The sequence below is a fragment of the Phymastichus coffea genome, unplaced genomic scaffold, assembly GCF_024137745.1.
Source record: "Phymastichus coffea isolate CEN01 unplaced genomic scaffold, Cenicafe_Pcof_1.1 PCOF00028, whole genome shotgun sequence".
In the NCBI taxonomy this organism is placed as follows: Eukaryota; Metazoa; Arthropoda; class Insecta; order Hymenoptera; family Eulophidae; genus Phymastichus; species Phymastichus coffea.
In genome coordinates, this window is record NW_026706839.1 from 151,942 (window position 1) to 178,150 (window position 26,209).

Below are 26,209 nucleotides of genomic sequence, written 5' to 3' on the forward strand. Positions count from 1 at the left end.
AAAAGGAAAAGGCCATTGCCGCGTGTGTCTCCAAAACTGCAAAAGATCCAGCCAAATAAGAGGAAGAAACCTCTCTCGAAAATTTCACGAATTTCTCGCCAGTCCGGCACCAACCCACTCAAGCGCTCTGCTTTTATCTCGTTTGCCCAGCGGCAACCCTCGAGGTAAAAAGGAAAAAAAAGCCGAAAAAAAGGAAAGGAAAAAGAATCGGTTTCCGTACAAAGAAAAAAAATGAATCTCGCAATTATAGCTTATATAGAATGCGCGTGAGCTTGCGATTTTCCTGCGCAGCGTCGATTAGCTTCGGCGTGTATAACGCATCGAGCGTGTATTATAAAGTCTACGTGAGAACGTAATATGTACGAGAGCACTTAGCGGCGACGAGTTACTTTTGTTGGTTTTTTCTTTTTCGTCGCAGCTTCTCTTTTATTTATCCGCAGACTGCTCTTTCGCCGCGATCTTTTCGGCTGTTTGATCGAAGATAGTTCGATACTTAGTGCACGTTGCGCCGACTTTCAACGGCGATCGCGCGAATTTTCGTCGACGACCCGAAGAACAAATGCTAATTTTACTCCCGATAGAGTCCGTCAACGAGCGAGTCGGTCTCGGCCGCCACGGTGCCGGAATGTCATTAAACGAAAAGCTTCTTACGCAGCACTCAAAACGTCCACGCGCGATCGCTATCACAATCACGCGCGCATGAGTGATCTTAAGAGCTTATAAGCAGGCGTGCGATCCACCGCCCGAAAAAAAGAAACGCGGACCCGCGCCAATTAAATCGTCCTTTTTTTCTTACACAACTGCACTTCTGTTACAGACGACGACATTGACGAGGAGGAGGAGGAGGAGGAGGAGGAGGAGGAGGAGGAGGAGGAAGAGGAGGAGTTGAAGAGAATCGCAGCTGCTAGCATCACGGAGAATAAGAAAAGGGATAAAAGTGAGTGTCCCCGACCGTTTTTTTGCTCACGTACGCTATATCGTCCCGTTTCCAGATCTCGTTTGCTTTTCGGCGCACGCGCACAGCCCGTTACGGAACAGTAGGCAGCTGCACGAGGCGAGTAAGCTCCCCGCGTGGCGATGTAGGCCGTGAGCGTGCTTTAATTGGACGATAACGAGATGAAGTTGCGCAAGCCGGGAGCAGACAATGCGTTTTTCCGTCGTCGGCGGAGGTTCAATGACTCGGAAAATCGACTCGGCTGTACGCGGGTTTCCCATTTCGCTCGGAAAGCATTTCAAACCCCAGCGCATACCGCAGCAACATCTCGTCTCAATAACACACTACCGCAAGCTCTCCGTCTTATAATACATATATATATATATATATATATATATATATATATATCTGGACGTACATACGAGGTCAGTCGCCTCCTTTTGCACCGATCAAAAGAACCCAAGAATACAGGCGCGCGCGCGCGCGAGCCGGAGCAGGTTGTCCACGACGATAAGCAAAAAAAAAGGAGAAAAGAAAAAAGCAATCGGGAAGAAGACCGTCGTCGTAGTCGTCTCGCCCTTGTTATCGTAGAGAGGCTTATGATCGGTTTGTTTTCGACTTCAAGCGCAAAAACCGGACGCGCGGCTTTTGCCCGCGCGTGTATGTGCGTCAGCGCGGAGACGTTGAACTACATTGTAGCCTCTGCCGCGGACGATTGAATTGTCTTCTTCCTCGGCATGGTTTGGCTTTACCAGGCGAGCAGGCTTTTCCTTATCTTTTCTTTCTTAAATTACGTAAAACTGCAAAACCACATTTTTCGAAAAAAAAAAAAAAAAAAAAAAAAAAAAAAAAAAAAAAATAAACAAAAAACGAATATCCGTACGCTGGTCTCGAATCGAACAAAGCTCCGCGAGGATGCGCGTCGCGATAGAGTAGAAGTAGTCGGCCGCGAAACGAAAGCAAAAAGCAGCATGGAGCACGGAGTCACGTCAAGTATATATAGGCGTGCGTATATCCTTTTCGCAAGTCGATTTATGACGTTAGTTGGCAAAAGCCCCGCTCTCGCTCTCCATTGTGCCGTTTCCGCGTTCGTGCGCGAAAGCTTTTGTGATTTCTTTTCGGTTGCGAGCTTGTGACCGAGGCTGTGTCGATTTATCGCTTTGTCGCGGTGCGTTTGCTCGGGATCGCCCCCGTAACAATGCGACTCCTTTATTGGACTAGAAATATCATTGTTTGATATGATGTTGCGAAATATTTTCGTTCCTTTGGGGGATACGTTTGGTGCGACCGGTAGATGCCTTCGAAGGATAGATCGACTCGAACGCGAGGAAATACTTTGCGAGAATATACTGGATAGTTTGAATCTCCTTTTTCTCTTAATATTCAAGTTCATTCGTACTTGTAGTGCTCAAATTTTCTTTAATTCTAGCTGAATTAGATTAATTGGCAGTTAAATTAAAAACATTCATATAGAAATTTTGAGATACGTTTAAAAAGAAATTGATGCAAATTATAAACCTTTTCTTTTTCTCAAGGTATATCCAACTACAAAATGATATAAGTGTTGCTAAGAAAAAGTAGTATTGATCCTCACAAAGACAAACCATCAAATATAATTATAAATTCTCTACCACCCGAGAGAGAAACTGTTTCATCGACTAAAAATCGAAGAAAACCGTTAGCACAGCATTTTTTTGTCGCGCATAACAATCACGAAGCCTTTGATTTTCCAATCAAGAGCGAAAGGATAAAAAAACTAAAAACTTTTCCTCTCCTCGCGTTCGCGGCAAAAAAATTGATCGATCGCTGTGCGCGCACATAAATCATCGATCGTCCTATTAACCAACAATACTTGAGCTCAGTGAGCGCGCATCTCTCAAGTTAATCAAAACGCAGCTCATATTTACGACGGCTGTGAATACTCGGACGCCCAATCAAAGTGAAAATCTAGTATTATGTATTCTCTCGTTGCGCAATTCACACTCTCACTCCTCCGAAAAATCTCGTCCCATATTGTCTTCGAGTAAGTCGAGAGCGGTGATAATTATACGTTTGCGATGCGTTACGAAAACGTCGCGTAATCGTCAATAATGCCGCGGTGCCTGACTCAAAGCCTTTTTTTATATCGATGACTGATGACGAAATGCATTGATGGGCGTATCAGCGTATACGCACACGTTAGTTTGTTTATCGTGAAATAACAAAATGCTTCCGAGGGATTCATAAGGTCGAATCATTTTGGATTTCGAAGAGGCGTTCGAATAGACGATCCGAAATCACATTTTACTCGTCGCCAACGGCGTGCAACGTCAGCTCGCAATGAAAAATTCGCCCGCCATGCGCCAGATAATTTTAATCCTCTGTTCGCATTTCGACCTGACCCACTTTGCCGCGCTTATCTTCGCCTTCGCGCGCGCACGCTCGCGTGAAAAATATTGAGCCTGTTCGGTGGCGATTACGAAGAATATCGGCCGTTCGTGGGTTAAGGTTTCGGCATCGCAGATAGAAACTTACCTCCGCCATTATCGAGAGCTTTCGCTTCGACGAGCGAGCGGAAAAGCTTTCCGCCGAAGGTTCTCGCTCGCAACGCGTTTTTCGCGAACGCCACCCACGTCGAAAGGGAAAAAGTAAAAAAGCAGTACTTTCGAAACGCACGCGCCCGATGCAGACGTACATATACGCGTTTTATCTTAATCGGCCGCGCGCAGAAAAAGCACCTCTCGTCGAGGCTATCGGCTTCAAAACATCGTAACTTCTTTCTCAATCGGCCCACCCAAAGCAAAACCGTTTCGGCCGATACGCACCGGATTTGCCGTGGCGCGAAAAGTATTTACCGTTGCAATTACAACTGCGCAAAGTGGGCCGGTAAATTAGCCGAGCGGCGCGTCGCCGCGTCGAGACTGCGATAACAATAACCTTGGAACGCGAAGCACCAGCGTGGGGGCGCCGAGTTCTGGGTTTCGGTGTTGCGCGCGCGCGCGCGACCGGCACATCGGATGTCCCGTTGCCGCGGTGCAGCCCGGAAAAGCAAAATCAGCGCGAGACTCATCTACCGCGCCCGTCGCAGGGTCGAGAGTCCTCGGGATCGGCTTGCCACGTGTGTCCGCCCCGCAAGGATAAACGCCGCGTGCCGGCGACCCGACTTGCGTACCGCGCACGTGCGCCAAGATAACGACTTAAAAGGATTCAACGCGCACATGCGTCGAGATGTCGCCGCGGCCCTTATCAAAGGTGTCCGCTTCTTCTTTTCTTTTCTCTTCTTCTTCTCTTCCATTTTCTTTTCTTTTCTTTGTTTTATTTTGTTTTATTTTTATTTTGCGCGTGCACGAGATTTTCATACGACGATGTACCGTTAAACACACTCCGCTCGGCAGTACGCTCCTGCTGCGAAGTTTTCGAGCTTCATACGCGGTTAAATGAGAACGGGAGACGTACGAGTATCGGCGGATTCTTCGTCGTTTTTCGAGCTTACGGCAATGTACTAGCAGCGAGGACACTAATTGTTCGTGAGAGTTACGCGATGAGCTGCTATTGTCCCTCCAACGCTTCGACTAAATTGAACTTACGAGTTGCAACAGCCTGGCTAGATTGAAAATCTCATAATACAATGTTGTTTATCGTTTCAATTAACGCGGTCAGATTAGTCTTCGACAAACGTAACTCCCGGAAGAGATAAATACGTTCGATGCGCTCGACTTGAATTTATATGAGTTGCCAAAGAACGAAAATTATACCACATGCTCGAGTGTAATGCACTCCCCCTCCCCCCATTTCAAATAAATATACTTACGATACGACCAAACCAATTTAATTTCATCGTTAATCCGCGACGTATTTCGCTCGTAAAAAGAAAGCTGATAAAGCGCTCCGATTTTTTTTTCTTTTCGTCGTCTTTCGCAATAATGTTCGCGACTTAACGCGCGTATCTCGTAATATGCAACAGAGCCTTCAACAGCTTAATTTATAACAGATAAAAGCCTGGCATGCACGCCTACACGTCACCTTAGATAAATTCAATTCCTTACTTATGAAGCACGATACAAAGTGCTGCTGTATTGCCTACGTTATGCCAGATATTGCTTCTGGTATTTAATTTCGTTTTCTACCTCTCGTTTGCGAGTTGCCTCTTGTTGCGCTTGAGATATCGCTTTTGTTGCCCGGCCCCGTTATTTATTGCGCTTTCGGGCGACGCGTCACGTTCGCGCGGCGTTTTGCAATTTCGAAAGGCGCCTCTCCGTTGACGCACGCGCGCTCCCTTCCGGCCTGCCCAAAGTGCGCGAATGCCACCGGGGACGGGACGACTCCAAGGGAAAGTGCGCGTCGTCGCTAATCACGCGCGCGCCGATAAGGCCCCGAATGGAGATGGCGCGAATCGCTTGATGAACGCACGTCGTCGCGTCTCTCTCGCCGATGGCGAGCTTCCCACGCGGCGGGTCGCTCCCATTGTGTTCGCGCGCGACAAACCGGCAACGAAGGCATGACGATTTCGAGTTTTGCCATTATGCGCCGACGATATTTGCCGGCCGATAACACAAAAATACAAGCCGAACAATGGCAAATTCAAGTAGCAGGGTTTTATCTGATTGTTATGCGCGCAGTGCGACATTTTCAGCATTTTCAGAATGATGATTTCGACTTTTCTGAGATACTGAAATAAACAGTGTACTGCTTCGCAAGCCCTTTTCATAATTTTTTCGTTCGCTGATAGAGGGTTCATAGAGGGATTTATGCGAATGCAATATTTTCAGCTGTAGGTTATTTCATCCGCTAAGTCAATTGAACAATCCCAAATCAGTCAATTGACGTCATACTTTGGTTACGCAAAAATTAAATTTTTCGCTGATGAAAGTATCTTATTTTCAATCAACTTTCTGAATGAATTGATGAGGTTGTGTGTTTTACACCCTCGTTAATCACGCAAACAAATATCTACTCGGCAGTAAGCATAAAAGTGGTAAAAAAACCTGGCAATTGATTCGAAAACTAATATTGCAGATCGAAGATTCGTTAGAACGCTTACAAGACTACATCTGATTTATAGAGCCGGTATTTTAAAACAGAGAAAACTAAAACGAATACACGCCTGTCCTAAAAACGATTGCCGCCGCTCGGTCTAACGAGCTGAAAAACGTAAAATACCAATGAATTTTTGAAATTATATCTCGCCAAATTTATGACATTTGCCAAAGACGTCTGCGAAAGAAAATCAACGAACGAAATAAATCACTCGCGCAAAAAGTAAATAACCCTGCAATTAACACCTCAGCAACTCATCCAATCGATAAATAATCCAACGTACATTACAAAATCCCATATAACGAGTAATACGTCGATGTTATAAATGTCCACTCCCATGCGCGATAAATTTCACCTGGACTCGATCATCCGCCTAATACTGACAAACTATCGTATACACATACACACACACGCTGCTTCCACGACTTTTTCGGCACACCTCTTTTTTTTCTTTTTTTTTCTTTGCAAACTTAAACACACGGATGAATGATCGTTTCCGCGAGTATCAGCGTGGGCGGCTATAATTTGGTTTAATTTGTCGCCCACGAGAGAGCAATTTTAACGGTTGTTTGGTATGATAGCGGATTTATCGTCGAGTTTTATTCGCCTTCATAAAGTTATATATCAATTGTATACACGCATCGGATAGAAACAATGTTTCTTTACGGGCGCGCGTGATTTATTGGGAATGCGAGCTTTTGAAGCACAACCGTAGGCATTTTGTCACACCCACGCGCCCGCGTCGAAGTACAAATGTCGGCAAATTGAATATTTCCGCTGGCGAAGGACAGTACTACCTTTGAAAGTGGAACTTGGTGTTCGGCAGGATTCGTTTGGTACAGATACTGCCAGCTTCAACGCAACGTGACCCGTGCTCTTTCTGCAGTGAAGCTTATCGATCATTCTACGGTAAAATTGTGTTACGACAACGATCGAATACGCGACTCTTCGCGAAGAATATATTTCAAGTGGAGCTAGTTTATGCTCAGATTTTCTAATACACACTTATTCCATTTCTGCGGTGAACCGAAGGAGCGTCTCGTCGGGCAGTTTGTCGTCGAGCGGAGGCAAAGCCGGCACGACTCATTAACGCGAGAGAAGCGGTCTCCTCGGTCAGCCGTCGAGAGGCCAAAAAATCAGTCTCTTTCGCTTTTCGGGATAACATCAGGAGCCAATTAGATAAGAGCCAGGTGATCGCTGGCGCGTCTATAAATAAAGTTTTGCGCGCGGCGGCGGCGGTGGCGTGTACATAAATCGCTCGTGAGACAATAACCCCTCTTGCTCGGCTCGGTTCGCCTCGCGCGTTCCGCGAAATTGACTTGAATATGCCCCCTCGCTCCCTTACGATGCCAAAGCCCCGATATGCTTGTGTTTTGCGTGAGCGAAGCTGACCATATTGAGGAGGGAGGCAAGGTCGCCGCTATCCGATCGCGCGCGCGCCGGCGAAAAACGCTTTTACGCTATTAATTATTGACCCCCCCTCCCTCTCGTCCCGTCCCTCGAACCACCCATTATACCCGTACTGCGCGCTGTCGCTATTGCTGGCTGGATTTCAAACGAATGATTTCGCAGCTTTTTGCCGATGACGACGATGAACGATGGGATCGAATTTTAGCTGAAGACCGAAACGTGCTCTCGGGATGTATTTCGTTGCAGTGGAATAGAGTGGTCTTCTCATTTTTTTTTATTATCTCGAGCGACGCTGTTGTACATGCTCGCAAGAGCGATCGACAGCGAAACGGAAAAATTTAAAAGAAAAGATAAAAGGAAAATCTGCAACGCTGGGTGTCGTGCGAAATATATGCCCATCGATCAAAAAATTTCCAGTCCGCCATCTCTTCGTAAAAGGTTTCTCTACGCCGTACTCGAAGAATAAAGGAGTCCCATGGCTTTCTCGAGAAGTTGAGCAATGACCCAATCAAAGCTTAGCTCTGTATATTCTTCGCCTCTTTTTCTTCCGATCGACAATTAGCGTCCGACAGCGCGCGTCGATTGTGTACACTTGTCCCGCAGGCTCTCCGCCGCCTCTTTTGTTATTCAAGCTCTCCGCCGCGTTAAATCTTTTTCTATGCGAGCTATGCGCGAGAGGGAAAAGTCATGACTTGCTCTCGTGGCTTGCTCTTTTTTTTTCTCTTCTGCGATTTTCAGAGGCAGATAAAGAACGCTCTTGCCCGCCTGCCTGGCCGTGCGCGCGCGCGCGAAGGAAAAGTTTTTCACGCTAGGGAAGAAGAAGAATGGCAAGAGAGCAGGTGCTTCGAGGAGTTTGACCTTTTCCACCGCGAGGCCACATTGCTCGGCTTCGGTCGCAATTACAGGTCAAAATTAAGGGGGGGGGGGGGGGATAAATAAAATCAAGGGAAAAGAAACTAAGCTGAAGGAGAGAGAATGAAATATCGGAGAGACGTCGCGCTCGTCATACACACGCGGCCGATTTCTATTCTCCGTCTCGGAGGAAAAGAATAGAAATATAACGAGGCAGCATGTTAAAAGATACATCGGATAAGACGACGACACTCAAAATACATATATACACGGCGAAGAATGTGACAAACTTTCTACCCCGTCGGGAAAAGAAGTAAGCACGCGCGCGACAACCCACTTCGTGTGTGTATCCCTTTTTGTTTTGTAGCTTTCTCGTTTGCAGGCTTATCGTAGGGCCGACTTTCATCCTCTCCTTTTGTGAGAGAGAGAGACGCCCGAATTGAAATGTAGGAGAGTATACGTAAGAGAAAGCTCGTCGCACCTGCGCGATATGCGCTGCGCCGAGGTCTGTCGGATATTAGGACCATTGTCGCGAGACCCGTTTGCAACGGATGCGCCTCGCGAGTCCCCGATATTCGTGTACGGGGGGGGGGGGGGGGCAATATTGGAAAGTTGCGTGGCAACCGTCGCGGTTGCGCGCGAATTCCCGATCGGTTTTTGAAATTTCGCTCTCGTTTAAACGGCTCTTCACCCGCGCGATCGCGTTTGGCCTGAATAATCCCTCGCCTCTTACTTTTCGTTTTCTCAGCGACCGCGCGTCCGTCGAGGGAATCGGCGAAAGCGCATTTTCAGCTTGCGCTCGTAAATAAGTCTTTCCCCGGGCGCCCGCGCGCACTTCTTTTAAACGTCGATTTATCAAGGAGTCGCCAAGGCCGCGCGCGATGGGTTCAGGGTTGCGCCGACCGTTCGCGGCAATTTGTCTCCGCGGAGGAAAGAAAGAAGCGCGACTATCGCGTCCCTCCCGTGTGACGCACGCGAAGGAGATCGCACCGACGAGATTGCGAACATTGGGACGACGAGGATACTACACGTGTCGCGTGTATCCCGTCTGCTCTTTCCCCCTTTCGGCGTCGATGATCCGGGACGCATGCCTCGCCTATATTGTTGCTCGACCAGCGATTAAGATTAATGTCTCTTGCGGCCGCGCGAAACGCATTGCGCAACTGCCAATAATCCGAGCATTGCTTTCCTTTAATTTTGCGATCGAATGAGGATTGATGCGATCGGTAAGGAACGAGATATGTGGCATTCGATCGAGCCCATCATCCTCGCGCGTTTATCGAAAAATCACGGCCGTCTTGAAGCAGCAATCGACCAGAAATTCCAGTGAAGCTCTTAACATCCCAATCTGAAACCCTTCCATTCGTGCCGTTGATTGAGCAACAACAATGAAAGCTCTCGACGCATTACGCGCTGGCAGGATCCGCTGCCGAAAGCCTAAACCATCTGATCGACAAGTCATTATCGCCGAGCGCGAGCTAACGGATCTCTCGGAGAGAAAAAAAAATGCGTTTAGAACAGAAAAGCGTATGGAAGCCTTTCTCTCCGATCGTTAGAAAGCGCACGATTTAATTCCCCATGTGTATGTTTTGTCGTTGTTCGTCCATTAAGAGAGCCGTTACTATTGTCTATGATTAAATTGAATTACGTGTACGTGGATGCCTATGCTACCGCGTGTGATCGGAATACCTTCGTTTTTTTAGGACGGAGAGAGAAAAAGACAAAAGGTATTGAAATTGATCCGCGCACGTGACTGATGGTTTAGTGTCGGTAAGAAATATATCGTTTATTAGTTGAACCGGTGATCTGTGATCTCGGAAACGTTGGATGGTTTCGCTGAGTAGGAGTGGCTGTTTTATTATAAGTCATTTATTGCGTAACGTGAAATTACATTCAAGCAGAATTACAATCATTTCGATGTAGCCCAACCTTTCCATGCAGATGAGTCTTGAAACTTTTCGCTCGCAACCGTGCCGCAAAATTTTATACCTCGTAACTGGCAGGTTGTAAAATAAAAAAAATATATATATATATATGTACATACACATGTGAGAAAGACACAGACAGCACAGGATTGCCAGCTGATGTTTGTTTTCCGCGATAAGATCGTCGTGAATCACACGCACGCGCCGTAAATTGCCATCGAACGAAACTTAGAAGGGAGATGCGGCGCTCGCCGGTGATCGCGAATTAAGCGATTTTCGCGCAAATACGTAGCCCGGAGAGAGAGAAAGCAACAAGTAAACAAAATCTTCTCGTCGCCTACGCGCTTTTGCATTCCGCGATTTGAATGCGCATTTATAGGTCCTCCCTGCACGAGCGGCGGCGATTACCATCGCGAGGCACGGCCACACGAGTCTCGCGATATATTTTACGATGGCTACCGCGCGAGTATACGCGTGGGTGGGATCTGCGCCGCGCGACGAATAAATTTTATGCGCCTGGAGATTCCATCTGGCGATGACGGTTTGATGCTGGCGATGACGACGTACGGATTTTTCACCTGCAAAGGACATCTGAAACGAATGACGTTTGCATAAATGTGCCGTGAAATTTGAGGACCGACACTTGGTTTTTATTAAGAGTACGAAGGTGGTCTTCGATCTTCTAGAGTTTCCTTATGACGTTAATTAAAAAAAAAATTTGCAAATGCGAATTTTTTTTTTTTTTTTTTTAACAAGCTTCGCTCTAGTGCAGTCTCCGATTAAATCAAGTTTAGATTAGTGTGACCTTAAGCAAAGTTTACGGAAACTCATCAGTACAAATAAAATTTTGATGTGCTCTGTACGAATGAAAATCAGCATGCACGCGGCTCACCTTTACTTGAAATGTTGGCGACATCTACACAATCGCGGCATCTCGTACGTCACCAGTGGCATTGGCGACGTTTGGTAACACAGGTACGGTTGCAGTGGTATCATTAGGTAAAACTGCATCGGCGATGGTGACGTTAACGAGGGTAATGCTGGTGGCGAAAACGGTTCACCCGGCAACGGTCGTGGTAGCGATAGATCTGGGAACGACAGCACTTGGTAAGGCGATCCCGACGGCGACGAGGGTGGTTCGGCCGACGTCATTGGCGGAGGTAACGTTGGTGGCGGCGACGTTGCCGTCTGGGAAAACTGCTCCGTCGACGATCTCGAGGTGAGCGACGACGGTGGCGCATCGAACAGCTTTCGCAGCAACGGACCGAGCGACCTTTCCGACTCGGCTTCCGAGGACGTTGAGTCGGGGCACGGTGACGGCGGCAGCGACACTTTCGCCTGAACAACGAGCGTCAGCAGCATCGATTTTTTCGCCGACGCCGACGCCAGCCCAGCCAGCAACAGCGCAGCTAGCAGGACGATCCTCATTTCGCGAGTTTATTACTCGTACTGACGATAGATTTGGGAAAAATCGAGCGTTTTATACAATCGCGGCGGACGATATCCGAGCACGTTCTCCCGATATGATCATTCCTCGCGTAACAGCCTTGTCATTTTACGTGCTACTTTGCAGCTCGTTATCCGAGCTTTGTCCGTGCCTCGAGCCGAAAGACGGAATGCGAAGAGAGCGAGTCGCGTAGCGACTGTCACGCGCGCGCGCACAAATCAAAGTTCTCCGGGCGCGTCGCCGGGCACCTGAAAAATCCAGAAGCAGAAGCGGCAGCCGGGGCAGTTCGCGCCGCCCACCAATTATTCAGGCCGGCTTGTCGTAAATCAGCCGTTACGGCCGCAGCCTCTCTTCTTAAAACTCGAGCGCGTATCTCTCCTTGGCGCCTGCGTTGCGTGCCGCGAGAGAGTGAAAATCCGCCGCGAATCATATTTCAGCGCGCGAGAGGCGCACAATGCGCATTAGACTTGCATGCCGCGGGTCGTGATCGTCGTGCGGCGCTTTCGCGCGCCCGCGGATATATTATTCTAAACTTGAACTTTGGCTCGAGAGCGTGGGTACGTTATATTTAGGTCGGCGACCATAGCGCCGCGGATGGGAGGCTCGGATGATTTGAATTTTTCGCCTGTCGTCGTCCTCCTCCTCCACCTCCCCGCGCGCGCACTCGCAATTCACGTCCGAAGAAGAGTGTCGCTTTGTCTCGCGTCGAAGGAGGATTACCGAGTGCGGACGTTCGTAAATTATGTTCTCCGCCGTCGCCTGCCTTCTTCACCCCGCCCCTCCCCGCCTTTTCCTACGGCGCCCCGTTCACGGCTATTGATTGTATGGACTCGCGTCGATCGTATAATTAAGACCGACGTCTCGGCGCGATTATCATAAACGTCGAACGAAGTGTGCCTCCGCGAGCGCGCGCCGCCGAAGCGATACGAGTTTGCGCGGATCGAGGTCGACAATCCTAAAAGTCCGCGAATCCAATTGGCGATGCGCGCGGTGTATGTCTTTATCGCGGGCTTTTCTCTTGTCGATCGAGCTTACATTCGAAAGCAGCGCGCCATTGAAATAGAAAACGTACTTATATGCTTCGACTAAAACCTCAAACACGAGCAATCGGCTCTTCCCCTTTGCGGTAATGATTTTTGCGCGGGCGGCGTCTTTTTTTCTTCTTCTTCTGTTTTCTCGTGCTCCGCAAGCTGAACTATTCCGATTCCAGCGCGAGCGAGCGCAAGAAGCCTGCAAGTACAGACAAAAAAGTAAATAAACTAGAAGAATCGGTGCAGCGCGGAGCATGAGCAGCCGATGACTATCTCGCCGGGGGGGTCATTAACGTCGTCGGGTTATTAGCGATCGTGCGGATAGTCGAATGGCGCCAGGCGCCCCCTGATCCTTTCCGAGAGATAAGTAAATTATACACACCGTGGATCGGAGCTTTTTCTATACTCGCAGAAAGAAAAAAAATGGAAACAATTGATGACGATAATAAAGCACGGCACGGGAGGGGAGGAAATTCGGATGGACGTATGCGCGATTCGCAAACACGAGGTGTCACGTTGACCGTGATATTGTTTCGCTTGAAGGCTTTGCGATCTTCACCGACGCGATTTTTCGAAGGGCAGTTGTCGAGCGCACCGGACGAAGTGTGCGTAAAGCGAAGACTGCGCGCGCGCGCGCGCTCGTGTCCCGAAAATAACGACGCGCGCCACGAGAGCAAGTCGAAAGCGAGCCGAGAGTCTATAATTAAAAGGCCATAACAATGAATTACAATCAAAGCGAGCGCGGGGCTTTCAAAGCGCGTTGATATCTCACGCGCGAGAAAATTAATTCGCCACGCGCTGATGCAATTACAGTAGCTTGCGTTTCGTCGCGCCGCACTTTGTCACACGTGCCCGCGAAAATTATAGATATATACGCGCGCGCCGCGAGTGTGCGCAGCTCGTAATTATGTTCGCGCGCGCTGGCTAAAGGATATTTCTAGGAGATACCCACTGCGTATTCGTATATAGCTTGTCTGACAGGCATACATTTTCGAGCCGATTTTTCGCTGCGTCGAGCTTTCGCGGCTGTAAGTCACTCTTCGTGTGCATTTTAAATATGCGAGTGTCTATCCCCGGCGCCACTGTCTTTACACCCTTACCGGGCGAATATTGTTTTTGATTTTTCTCTCTCACTCTCTCTTTTCTTTAGTTTCAGATGATTTTAGAATTTATTTTTTATTCTAGCTGTGTATCCAGGCATATTCCATTACGTTTGAGCGATGAATAATGTTCAAAAAAATAGACGACTTCGTATGCTTTTTCTAGTCGCGCATTTGCAAAGAAAAGCAAATAACAAAAGAACCAAATAAATAAATAACCAACCATTGATTCATTCTTAATAGCGAATGAAGGTAAAAATCATTCAATTTTCTCGTACGTGCGTGTAAAGTATAATAGACGATGCTTTACAGCCGGAAAAAAGAGGATAAGAAAAGTGCTTTGTAATTTATCGCAAAATATATCTGTGAGCGCGCTTACCGCCCTATAACTTTGCATGCTGCGCGTCCACGCCCAAAAATAAGTTAGAAGAAAAAAAAAAAAAAGTAGGTGCACCAAAGTTATTCGGTAACCGAGTTAGTTATTAGGGTACTTAAACTTGCTTACCGCTCACGTGGCACGCAATGATTTCGACAATTTATAACCTTAAAAAGTAAATAAGATTCTCAAGGGAGCGGGAGAGGAGGGGGAAAAAAAGATGTATAATATATAATGAACGCGCACGAGCGCGTAACAGACTTTACTACGGACGTAACTTATATTTTTACCATACGGATGCTGCACTCTTCGCCCTTTAAAATAAACGGCTGCACGTATGAAAACTAATATACTCGAGAATTTTGATGGCGTTTTAAAAAAATGCGCACACATATACCCAGCAATTTATTTACGCGTAACGAGTCTACTGGCTCTCTTTTTGCGTCGCTCCTCGCGGCAGGATTTTTCATAAGAGATTTTCACACGCTGAAACATCGGCTGCTGAATTTTATTCCGACTTCGTACAACCGAACGTATCACTCTTCTCGTGAAATCTTCCGTTCCTTACGAGTACATTTTTCCCCCGAATATGCACGTACGATTATCTCTCGCTAATTGAAACGAAGTGAGAATTAGGCTACCGAAAGAGGTATTCGCTTTGCGTAACAGTCGACAAAGAAAAGAAAAAAGTACAATTTTACGGTTAACCGAATATCTGGCATCTGTTGACAAAAGCTGATACCAGCACGAAACTACCAGGAAAAGTTTTAGCGGCAGCAGGCGCACATATGGCACTTTCGTGACGCTACGTATCTTTTTTTTATATTCTGTCGCAAATCAGCTTTTAATCATTGAAGCGCTGATAAGGTTTTAGTGTTATTCGAGCCCGCGATATGCTAAAGCGTTAGGCACGTCGCTTCGATTTCGCAAGAGAAAAAGGAAGCGTCGTGGCAGAGTTCTCGGTGTCTAATGGTTGATTTATTGGTCGAGTTTTTTGTTGCGCTTGTGCGGAGTATTTGCAAATGTTACTGACTGCATCCGAGGCTAACCAGCTCGCCAAAGTGGACGATTTTCTTTTTCGGTGCGAGTGAGCAACAAAGAAATACCAAAGGTATTTTTCCATTCGCAATTGGAATTTTTCTTCCAACTTCCATCTTGGATATCTCGCTTGATTGCGAAACCTTCGATAAATGTTTTTCATTCTGGAAAAATCTCATCGCAACACTTGCCAATAAATTTTTCAAAAGTCTCGCGCGTTCTATCTCAAATACACATTTTCTCCATGTCAATAAAGATAAACTTTCCGAGCCTCGGGAAATTTACAATGTTATCTGAATTGTTGAAACATCAGTTTGTGCAAGGTTCAACGCTTAATGTATTCATACAATTTTTTTTCTCGCAATATAATGACAGTTAACGCGTGTACTCAAACATTCGCTGAATAATAAGGCATAGTAATAAAATGCTATCGGCTCACATGACTGCAGAAAAAAAAATGCAACTAGTACGCGTTGTAATTAACATCTGCAAAGTGCACGCTGAACTCACATTTCTCGCTGCCGCAAATCAAAAGAAAAACAAGGAAATACTCTAGATTCGATCGTTAAACAAAATGAAAAAGAATCCAAACAAGCGCTATCAGTTAAATACCAAGAAAATGTGGAAATAATAATCCGCAGCGAAACTGGCAGTAAAATGCTAATACCTCAAGCCGTGCTGCGGCGATTATCGGCAATTGGGAGGCGAGATGCGCGCTGAGATATGATGTATACGAGAGAACCACGCGATGGCTCACTCGCGATTAGGAGCCGTGATTTTCATAAATTATCATATATGCCTGTCTGCTTTTTCTTTTCCGCGGTCAATTTTCCTACTACCTGTTGTTTATATCGGAACGAGAGAACAATATTGCAGGGAGAGATGCGTGTTTCGAGTGCTTCATTAATTTTTTCTCTATGTATTTACACGGCCGCACGGCAATATTACGTTTTCAAGTTGTGCAGTTTTTTAATTTGCATTTAAATTAGTAGCCAATTTTGATTTAATATTCAAATTAAATATCTACGCACATGTTTTCGAATGATATTTTCAAAAAGACTCCTAAAGAAACAGCATCACAACAACGTACAAGTCAAAACTTATTAAACTTTCGCATACTCATAACTCCACGCTTTCTCTCTTTCTCTGTCAGTCTATCGATCACATGGTTAAAATAGTTGAACCAATCAAACTTGCCGTCCATTTAGATTATTCGTCCCCTCCCCTCTCTCTCTCGCTCGCGAAAGCTCTTTCAAGTCTCTAAAATAATCAGTAATTTATCGAAAAGCGATAGAAGCGCGCTCGCTCGCTCGTTCGCCCACTAAAGTCGATACGCCAATCAAGTTACCGTTTTTCGCGTGCACTCGCTCGCGAGCAAACAATTAGCGAACAATCGCTCTCTCGAGAAAGGATTTTATCGAGCTTACAAAACGAAACGAAAAAAAAAGGAAAAAAAATCCGAAGGCGCAGGAGGGAGATAAGTGCGCGCTCCTTTTGTTTGTCGGGGATTATACCGTTGCCTTTTCCACGATTTTTCGCCTCTTTTTGTCCGCAGAGCGGCGCGTTCGACTCGAGGGGAATGCACAAGAGCGTGCGCCACGGGGAAAAGCGTGGGTGTTACTCTCGCGTACGGGACGGAGTAGCCGAATCGAGAGACGAAGCTTTCCGTCGTCGCAGGCAGATAGAAAATCCAGCTGCCGGCGCAGAAGTGCAGACGTATCTCGTGCGAAAGCCAGGCACGTTGAACGTAGGCACCCACCCACGCGCGAAAAATCGCGCGCCCACGCTCGCTGTGTCGTCCTCCCTTTCTTTTGCACAACCAAAAACACGTCCTCTCGGGTCTTTTAGCGCGAGTAAACGCTGCTGTTGCTGCTGCTGCTGCGGTGGTTTTAACGAGCGCTGCACGATACTTTAACTCGCTTCTCTTTTACGTCGTGAGGAGAAAAAGGTCGGCGCTTGTGTTTCTCTGTGTATATACACCACCAGGAAGTCGCGTTCTATTTTTTTGCCCTTTACCACCCCAAAGGGATTATCGTTTCCTCCTTCGCTGATTAGGAGAGAGCGAGGATCTTTTCTCTCTAAAGAGAGAAAGAAAGAGGGAGGGAGAGGGGGAGAGTGAAAGATAGGAAGGAGACGGGCTGACGGATGAGATTGTTGCGTTTTAAAGATCCCACCGCCGGACGTTGGATATTGTTCAAATAAAAATAAATAAGAAAATAATGGGGGTTTACGACTTTATATTAGAACGAAGGCGAGAAAAGATTTTGCATTGTGGAATACGTTATTTATCTAGAGGCACACTGCTGGTATACCAAGCAGAGCACATACGAAAATGTCCTTGTCTATTTTTATGCGTCTTACGATTATAACAATAACGTAGCCCTCGTCGCTGGCGAAACGGGCAAAGCGATCGTCGGCAAAATATCGCTCTCGAAATTGATTGTCAGCGCGCCTTTACAGCCACGAAAGATATTCAAACTCTGACGCTCCTCTCTATTATTTTTTACGAGCTCGCGCAGATCCGTCGCCTGTTAAAGGGAAATTCGCCTATAACCTCGCGTTATTAAGTGAAATACGAGCTTTTAACGCGTCGCACCTATAAAAGAATCGCGTCGCGCGAGCGGGAAATGAAAAACAGACCAATCGCCGGCAATCAGCGAAAATTCGCGCGAGCGCGAGGCAATCGCGGACGCGGAGTCGTCAATTTTCGCAGCGATCGGCCTAATCGATCGCTAAATCCCTCGGCGAGGCGACCGAGGCGGAGCGATGTTTTTAGGCTGGCGCCTCCCTCCGCTCCCTGCTTCTCAACCTCACGGCCACGAGCCGCAAATGAGGCGAGCAATTATGCGCGGACGTTTCCAGTTGCCGCGCCTGCATCACTCTCTCTCTCTCTCTCTCTGCTTACGCGTGCGTTTCCCGGGAGTGTTCGCCGCGCGACGTCCGAAATTTCGTCGGACGACCGTTTGCTTCTTCTTTCTCCTTGCTTCGCGTGAGTTTCGCGATTGGAATTTCACTGACGCTTCCGCGCGGCTCGCGCGTCTTTGTCTTTACAATTGATATTAACGCGCTGAAAAACGTGCGAACTGCAGTGAGATTCCACAGATGTTCCACTTGCGTCCGTCATTCGAAGCTGATCTCAAAACGCGACGATTTTATTGATAGCGTTGTTCCACTTTTCTTTCGCTTACCACAGTACAAGGCAAAGCAAGTTCATTTTCATTGTGCACCCAATTAACGACACGTCGATATACGCTCACTTGGCAAGAGGCAACTCTCAGCTCGTGCGGCGTGTCAACTACGAACGTGTAATTCCAAATAAAACCCTGTTATTGATAATTTCACATCACGTTCATAACTTGCAGACGAAAGAGTATTTAATTCCCTCGCCATTAGGCTCGCGAAATTTCATTCGCGTCTTTTAAAAATTATCGTAGATTTCGATAATCCCCCGCGGAATCCGCCTGTAAAACAAATTACGAAGACATCGCGAAATATTATCCGCAACTTCACATTCGCCGCTTTCACAAAAAGGAAAGATCGAGGGAGAAAGAGAGAGAGAGAGAGAGAGAGAGAGAGAGAGAGAGAGAGAGAGAGAGAGAGAAATCAGAAAAGCGGCACTCGTAAAAATAAATTCGTCATGCGAAACAATAAACAAACTCCCTTCGCGGGGCAATTAAAACAGACGACGACAACGTCATTTGGGTGATTCAACGAGATGTCCTTAAAGAATGTCCTCGTAACGATAAAACAAATAGCATCTTTATTTTTGCTTATTATTCTCTTTATGTTTTTTAACGGTTCGGCCGCTTGCTCGAGAATTTATTCGTACGATATCGATGAATCATACGTGGTTGTGTGTAATTATATACGCGCGCCATTAGCGAGATTGACCGTTAATTTCGTTAATGCACGGATAAAATAGGTGTGTGCTGGCCCGTACGAGATATAGACGTTGAGTGCGAAGAAGGTTATTGCTCCTCTTCTTCTTCGTTTTTTTTTTCTTTTTGTTTTTTGCTCTTGGTTTTCGCGTGAATTATGCGAAACTACGTATCGATCCGCGAGTAGCAAAGAAGTTCGCTCTGCTGAAATACAATTCCTTTGTCGAAAATGTTCGTGCAGAATGTGTACACGGCGGCGCGTCCCCTGAACGACGCCAAAGCCCGTTCTGTATTTTTAGCGAATTCTTCGAAGCTTCTGTTCCATCTCCGCATTGTTCTTCGGCGACGGCCACTTACGCCAAGTCGTTTCGTTTGGTCGCAGAGATCCTTTTTAACGGAATGGCAAACACTGGACCGCGAGCGCAATTCTCCCTGCGCGGAACAAGAAAAAGCCCAAATACATTTTTTTTTCAAAAAGTCGCGCGCGCGGTGCACTCTCTCTCTCTAACTCCTGCCGAGAGCAGAAGAAAACGTATTTTTAACGGATCGCCCTGCATTAAGCGATTTACGGGAGTCGCCTCGATTATCCGCAGATGAATAAGTACTCATTTGGCTTTGATTTAGTGGCTTGCTTCTTATTTCGTTTTTTTTTTGTCTTCCCTTCGAGGATTAAGATCTCCGTTCAAGTTTTCTTTTGCTCCCGCGCGATTGCGCCTTCGATCGGATGACATGATACCGACTCGCAACTAAAACTGGTCGGGAGTGAGACAAAGTGGCGTCGTTTTAATTGTCCGCGGGTTCGACCACATTGCATTATAATTCCCGCAACATGTCAAGTCGGATTATACTTTCTTCGTTTAATACTTTACCTACTTGTGTGTGAAATCTGAAATTGAAATATTGCTTCTTTTATTTTCCACCTCGAGGTGTAAGCTTGATATACTTTCGAAAATTATTAAAGATTTAATTTTTTTTTTTTTTTAATGCCACCGTTCGTGTCTCGAAGAAAGTTCCTCAATTTGCTGTATGTTTGAATTAATTTCTCTCAAATAGAGGTAATTTTTCTTAATACAACAAACTAAAAGGATAAATGTTGGAAAGTGTGGCAAACGCTAAAAACTTATGTTTCCCAGTGTAAGTGATAATACTAAAAACAGATGGTGAAATTTCGTTTCATCGAGCAATGGTCCATAATTATGCGTAATTAAAAATTGAATTAACATCAGTTTTCTCACAACAAAGACGCCTAAGTTTTTTTTTTTTTTCAAATCCTTCTCGATCCGCCATTACTCTCACCCACGTAACATTTCCACCGATCAACGCCGCAACAAAAAACGGACCGATCCAGCGCTCGTCTCGCAAGCGGAAACCAACATCACTTTTTTCTCTCCACGTCAAACCACAATAGCTTTAAGGTGTCGATGTAGCCTTGCGAATTCAATCGATACCGCGCTGGAAGCAAAAAAAAAGTTAATCAACCTTGCAACAAAAACACGAGAAAAGGCTTCGCAGTTGTTATGACTCGTCGTCGTCAGACCGGATGCATATAGCGTTGAAAGACACAGTAGCCGGATGTGCGGATCTTTGTGCGGCAGCCCCCCCCCCCTCCTCCGGATGTAAAATAGTTTCGTGAGCGTGCTGCCCTTGTATAAATAGAAGCCCCTCGTGCGCATCGTGACGCATCGAAATGAAAAGCGTTCTCTCTTTTCGTCCTCTCTCTCTCTCTCCCTCTGAATTTGGCCGTATCTATCGAACGAATATCATCACGAATTTGTAATTATTTTCATTGCTTGCAGCCGGCGTAAATGTTAGGATGGACAGTCACATCGGAGGAGGCGGTCAGCGCCTGCCCCCGGACGGGGATGAATTTCCCTTGGCATACCAGGAGTACACGACAACGCTGAGCAACATGGACAGCATCGACGGCACGATGATGAAATCCATCTACACGGAGAAGAGAATGGTCGACGTAGTTAGCGGTTATTACGAGTCGTCGTCCGACTCACCGCCGCCGCTGCCATCGAGTAATCCGCCGGTCCGCAAGTTCTCGGCGAACGGCGATCTCTGGCGACAGGACAACAAGAGCGAGAAGAGCGTGAAGGACAAGATCGCGATGTTCTCGTCGCAGCAGACGATCGGAGCGCCATCGTTCCCGAGCAGAGGTCGATTGTCCAAGCACAAATCGTCGGACGACGTGTTTGCCGAGGAGAAGTCGACGCCCGAGAGGGCTCAAAGTTCCTTCGATCTGAGCAATCAGAAGGCGCCGAGTCTGCCGCAAACGTCGCCACCGCCGACCTCGAGCTTCAACGGTTACAGGCCTACGTATCCCGCGCCTTATATCCCAAGCAAGTCGCCGACGAGCAACGGACTCACCAGAGCCACGAGCTTCTCCGGATCTTACGCCAATCTACCGTCGACCACGAGCGAGTTGTCGGCGATGGCTAACAGTAGCAGTCCACCGACCGTCGCGAGGACAAATTCACTCGCCTCGACTTTCAGACGACCCAGTGACGAGGCGAGGAAGAGTAGTTTGAATCAGCTAATCGAGCAAAGGCGCAAAGGAATTTCGAAACTCAGGGGCTTAGTTATTCCGGAGAAAGATGCTGTGCCCGTCGATCAGCCTATCACCGATCTGCCGGAGATCAAGTCGAGGGATTCTATTCTGGTCAGTCAAGTAAGTCCTTCGATCGAAATGAACGATCACTCCGGCTAAACAGTGAGAGCATTGACCAACGATTCTGCATTGTGTTACAGGTATCCCGAGCAAACATTCAGGACAAATGGGGTTCGCAAAGTTCAATAGCGAGCAACGCAAGCACAGTGAGCTCGTCCCTTCGACCCAACAGCAACAGCAACAGCAACAGCAACAACAACAGCAACAACAACAACAACACCTTCAAAATGCCAGCACCTAAGATTCTCTCCAGTTATTCACCCGCCTTCAAACGTAAAAGTCTGTCGGTCTATTCACCTACGACCACGACGGTCCTTCCATCCAACAACAAACCACCGCAACAGCAGCAACTCGCCAGTCCAGACGCACCCAAGAGTCTCGAAAGCATCTGCAGTCCGACCCGTAGCGATTACAGCTTCGACTTCGTCTCGTCCAGTGCATCACCCGATAATGGTAACCCACCGACGAGCAACAAACCAAAAGGACGCAACGAGTACGCCGACTCGGACAACGACTCTGCTGTTAGCTCATCGCAGAGCAGCATATCGCGTGGGTTCTCACCGGAACCAGCTTCCTATCAACTCATTGTACCAGAAAAAACCAGTGTTTACACTGCCAGGACGCAATTTTTGTCCGAGAGAAGTTTCTTTACGCCGGAGAAGCCGAGCAAACAGCCGCAACTGAAGAGATCGGAATCGACGTCGGAATCGCTGAGAATACTGAAGCCGCAGAGCGTGGAAGCCATTAATCGAAAGAACATACTTGCCAGTGCTCGTTGCCGCAGTGGCAGAGATTTGAATCTTGGCTCGCCGTTGATTCAGAGGAAGTTTTCCGACGAAGAGGAGGACAAAAATGAGTTTGTCGGGATGACCAATGGCAATGGTGAGGCTGCTAAGCCGGAAATCAAAATAGCTTACATAGAAATAACTGAGAATGTCGTCGCGAGTGAAGAGAAGAAGGAAGACGAAGTGCCAAGACTACCGCCCAAAAGGAATGCCGTGCCGAGTGCTAGGAACCAAGTGCCAATTCGTAAGTATCGTCAGGAAGCATTCGCGCGTGAGCTTCGATGCTGATTCATTGCTTTTCGTTTCGATAGCAACGGCGAGATCAATGAAATCCGAATTGATGGAACCATCGAACGACATGAAAAGTTGGATGCGCGCCGAAATGCGAACTCTGACTGCCAACGGTACCAATTCTTATGGCAATCATAAGAAGAATGATTTGGAGACTAACGGCCGTGCGAGCAAGCCAAGTTCACCGACGATTTCAAGGAACGGCGAGGTTGACGCAACCGATACGATCAAACCGAAACCCAGAACCGAGAAGAAGATCATCGTTGAAGAACAAGAGGATCTTCTCACAGTATTAACGACTAGGAGCCGGTCACGGTATGAGTATTTTTTTTTCTAGTCATTTTTATTTAAAAAATGGTTGTTATGTTGAATACATATCGTAGATCTGGCATTCACGTCGAAGAGACAAGCTATGGCAAGTTAAAAAGTCAAATGAGCCTGGAGGATATCCTCGCTATGAATTCGAGTGAATCGCCATCGAAACTACCGCGAAGTCAGAGTGTCATTGAAAAAAACGGCACGAGTCCATTCGCTTCACCGATGAATCGACCGACAACTCTGTCAACGTCAGCGGTAAGAAGATCGAACTCGACGGATTTGTGGGACGAATCGTCGAAAATCGAAATGAACGACGTTGCGAAATCCAAAATCCCAATGCCAAGAAATTTAAATCGACGCAGCTCCAGCGTCACCGACATGAAGAAGGCTTTCGAGAGGAATAACGATGCTAGTCCTCCAAGTGGTACAACATCACCAGGCAGTAGTCAGCCGGTCAGTATAATGAAAAAAAAAAAAAAAAACAGCGTTCCTTTCGTTACATTCTTGTACTATCCTATCGCACGACGACATCATCACCCTACATTAATATCGTATCTCTCATCTGAACAAATTCCACGAACACGCAGGCATCAGCAGCAGTAGCAGCGGCGGTAGCAGCAGGTTCGCACAATCGCTTCCCAAGTCTGGACAGCAGCGTGGACCATGAGCAACGCGGCGGGTTCAGCGTCGAGCAATTCGGAAGTATCAGTTCGTTGGCAAGTAGCACCAGTCTTATATCACAGCAGGAGCTTGCCCAACTGGTCGACGAGGCCAATCTTGAGGAACCCCGAGGTCAGTGAAAGTATTCGCGTTGATGATTCATTCCTTCTTCGTGGCTATTTTTTTTTTCTCTGCCGAGGGAGGGCTCTCTCTCTCTCTCTTTTTCTCTCTCGCGATAATTAATTCAGTGCGCGTTATTTACGAGCGCTTTTAATTTTTCGGCTGAATAGACGTTCTTAGAGTACACGAGACTTTCGGCGCACGTGCGTTATATTTTTGCTGATTTACGCCGAGCGCGATTCTTTTGTTCGATCTTTGCCCTATGCTGTCGCCGTAAATTACGCTAACGTCGGTGTGTTTTTAAGTGTCGTGCGCCGGCAGCGAGCTACAGTCCGCAGCTGGGCCTCCAGGTATATCCCCGAATAATTTTACGCTGAATATTCTCGCGCAGGTGTCCACGACGTGGTGGTGGTACTCCTTCACAAGGACAATCCGACCGGCAGCGTCGGCATAATCCTCGCGGGCGGTGCCGACTGCGAGACGAAGGAGATCACGGTTCATCGCGTATTGTCGCATTCCGTAGCCGACAAGGAGGGCAGCGTGCAGCGAGGCGATCGCATTCTGAGCATCAATGGCCGCAGCATGCGTGGACTGACGCATCGCGAGAGCTTAGCCGTGCTGAAGCAACCGAGACCCGAAGTCGTTCTCGTTGTGTCGAGGGCGAAAGTCGAGGACAGCAAGATGAAGGGGAGAACCGAGAGCGCGGAGACCATTGTCGAAGGTGAGTTTTCATTGAAAGGGCGAGCTGCGCTCGATTTCTTCTTTGGAGTAGTAAGCAGGCGCTTCTTACAGGTCACGAGGTGACGACGACCACGGATAGTAGCAGCACGGCGTGGGGTCCGTCGGTCTCGGTGGCGGTCTACAAGGATGGCGCCGGTCTTGGCTTCAGTCTCGAGGGTGGTCGCGACAGTCCACTTGGCGATCGACCTCTCTTGATCAAGAAGATATTCACTGGTGAGTCGTACCACCCATCCACGTCGCCATACCGATTCCTCTTATGTGCTTCTGAGCGCGATGATATTTATTTAAAAGTTATATGATTCTGTTCGTCTGTTTTCCGCGAGATCGAATGAGCTGGAAATCTGCGACGAAAGTATTGACGGTCTTCAAAATAACCAGCACACGTGTTATTTTTCATCGCTGTGAAAGTAATTAATTGATTTCCATAGCGCAGAAAAGTACACTGCGCATTTGCCTTTTAAGAGAAAAACATCTACAAGAACATTCGAAGAAAAAAATATATGGAGTCTTGCCTAGTTCAACGCGAATTTAAAAATATACTTCTAATAACATTCTAGCTTTCGTGAGGACCGCCAATATATACAAGATAATTTAAACAAAAATCAGGTGAAATGGTTTTTTTTCCGTTTCGAAGCCGACAGACAAAGACAACTCGATAAGCGGAAGTAGTTAGCTTTGGCGCGTATCCGTACGAAAAATCAAATTCACTTTTCGCGTTAACTGTTCGTCATTCTATTGCAGGAGGTGCTGCCGAAAAGACAGGTGCTTTGCGCGCAGGTGACCATTTGCTTGAGGTGAACAAACACGACGTGAGCCGTTTGTCAAGGATCGAGGCTTGGTCACTGATGAAAAAATTGCCCGACGGCGAAGTGAACCTCCTAGTCAGGCATCCCGCTACCAAGCCGTCGTGAACGAAAAATAATTTATAATACCAACTCGATCCCTCGACAATTCTCCTTCTTACTCTCTTTGTATACGTTAATACAATAATTTTTACGAAGTAGTAGTCAAGAGATGATTCGCCGCCTCCAAGTGTGCCTTTTTTTACTTTTCGTTTAATTTTACTATTATATATGTATTTACTATATATGTATCTTCTTTCTCCGCCATAGTAAGAGTTAAATATATATATATATATATATATATATATATGTATATGTACATATATATATATACATATATACATACAAAAGTGCTGGTAGTGCAATATTTAAAAACGACGATAACGCGCTTCGTCTAGGAACAACAGAATGATTGACACAGATAGTTTCATCTTCGTCAACGAATTTAAGTATACTTGTACCCTCGCAGATTTTGAAGACCACTGCTGCATTGCTTTGTCGCGCGAAAAAGCTTCTTTGTACAGATCATGATAGAAAGATACGTGGAAAACTCCGAATACCTGAATTCGATTTATAGTAGATTGACATTTTTTCCTTTTATTCTTTGTAAGATATTCAAGAGAATGCTATGTATAAATAAACGTTTAATTTATGTATCATACACCTTATAACTGTAATTTGAGAAAAATATTTCTTCCTTTTTTTTCAAATAATTTTATATATAGAGATGCATGTGGTCGGCACTGTTATTTATATGGAGGAAATAGGTAT

General features: G+C 46.7%; 1 protein-coding gene and 1 long non-coding RNA gene across 2 annotated transcripts; one reads left to right on the forward strand and one right to left on the reverse strand.

Moving 5' to 3' along the window:
* Positions 1–851: 851 nt before the first annotated feature.
* On the forward strand, positions 852–25,717 carry LOC131662982 (pro-interleukin-16-like). The gene is made up of 9 exons (XM_058933028.1): positions 852–937; positions 20,804–21,681; positions 21,762–22,710; positions 22,778–23,072; positions 23,141–23,528; positions 23,663–23,867; positions 24,247–24,576; positions 24,648–24,809; positions 25,338–25,717. Exons 2-9 carry the CDS (start codon positions 20,821–20,823, stop codon positions 25,505–25,507), a joined length of 3,360 nt encoding a protein of 1,119 aa, XP_058789011.1. The 5' UTR covers positions 852–937; positions 20,804–20,820; the 3' UTR covers positions 25,508–25,717.
* On the reverse strand, positions 10,066–12,094 carry LOC131662985 (uncharacterized). The gene is made up of 2 exons (XR_009301812.1): positions 11,030–12,094; positions 10,066–10,728 (listed from the first exon to the last, which is right to left on the reverse strand). It is a non-coding gene; the product is annotated as an uncharacterized LOC131662985 (long non-coding RNA).
* Positions 25,718–26,209: the final 492 nt, after the last annotated feature.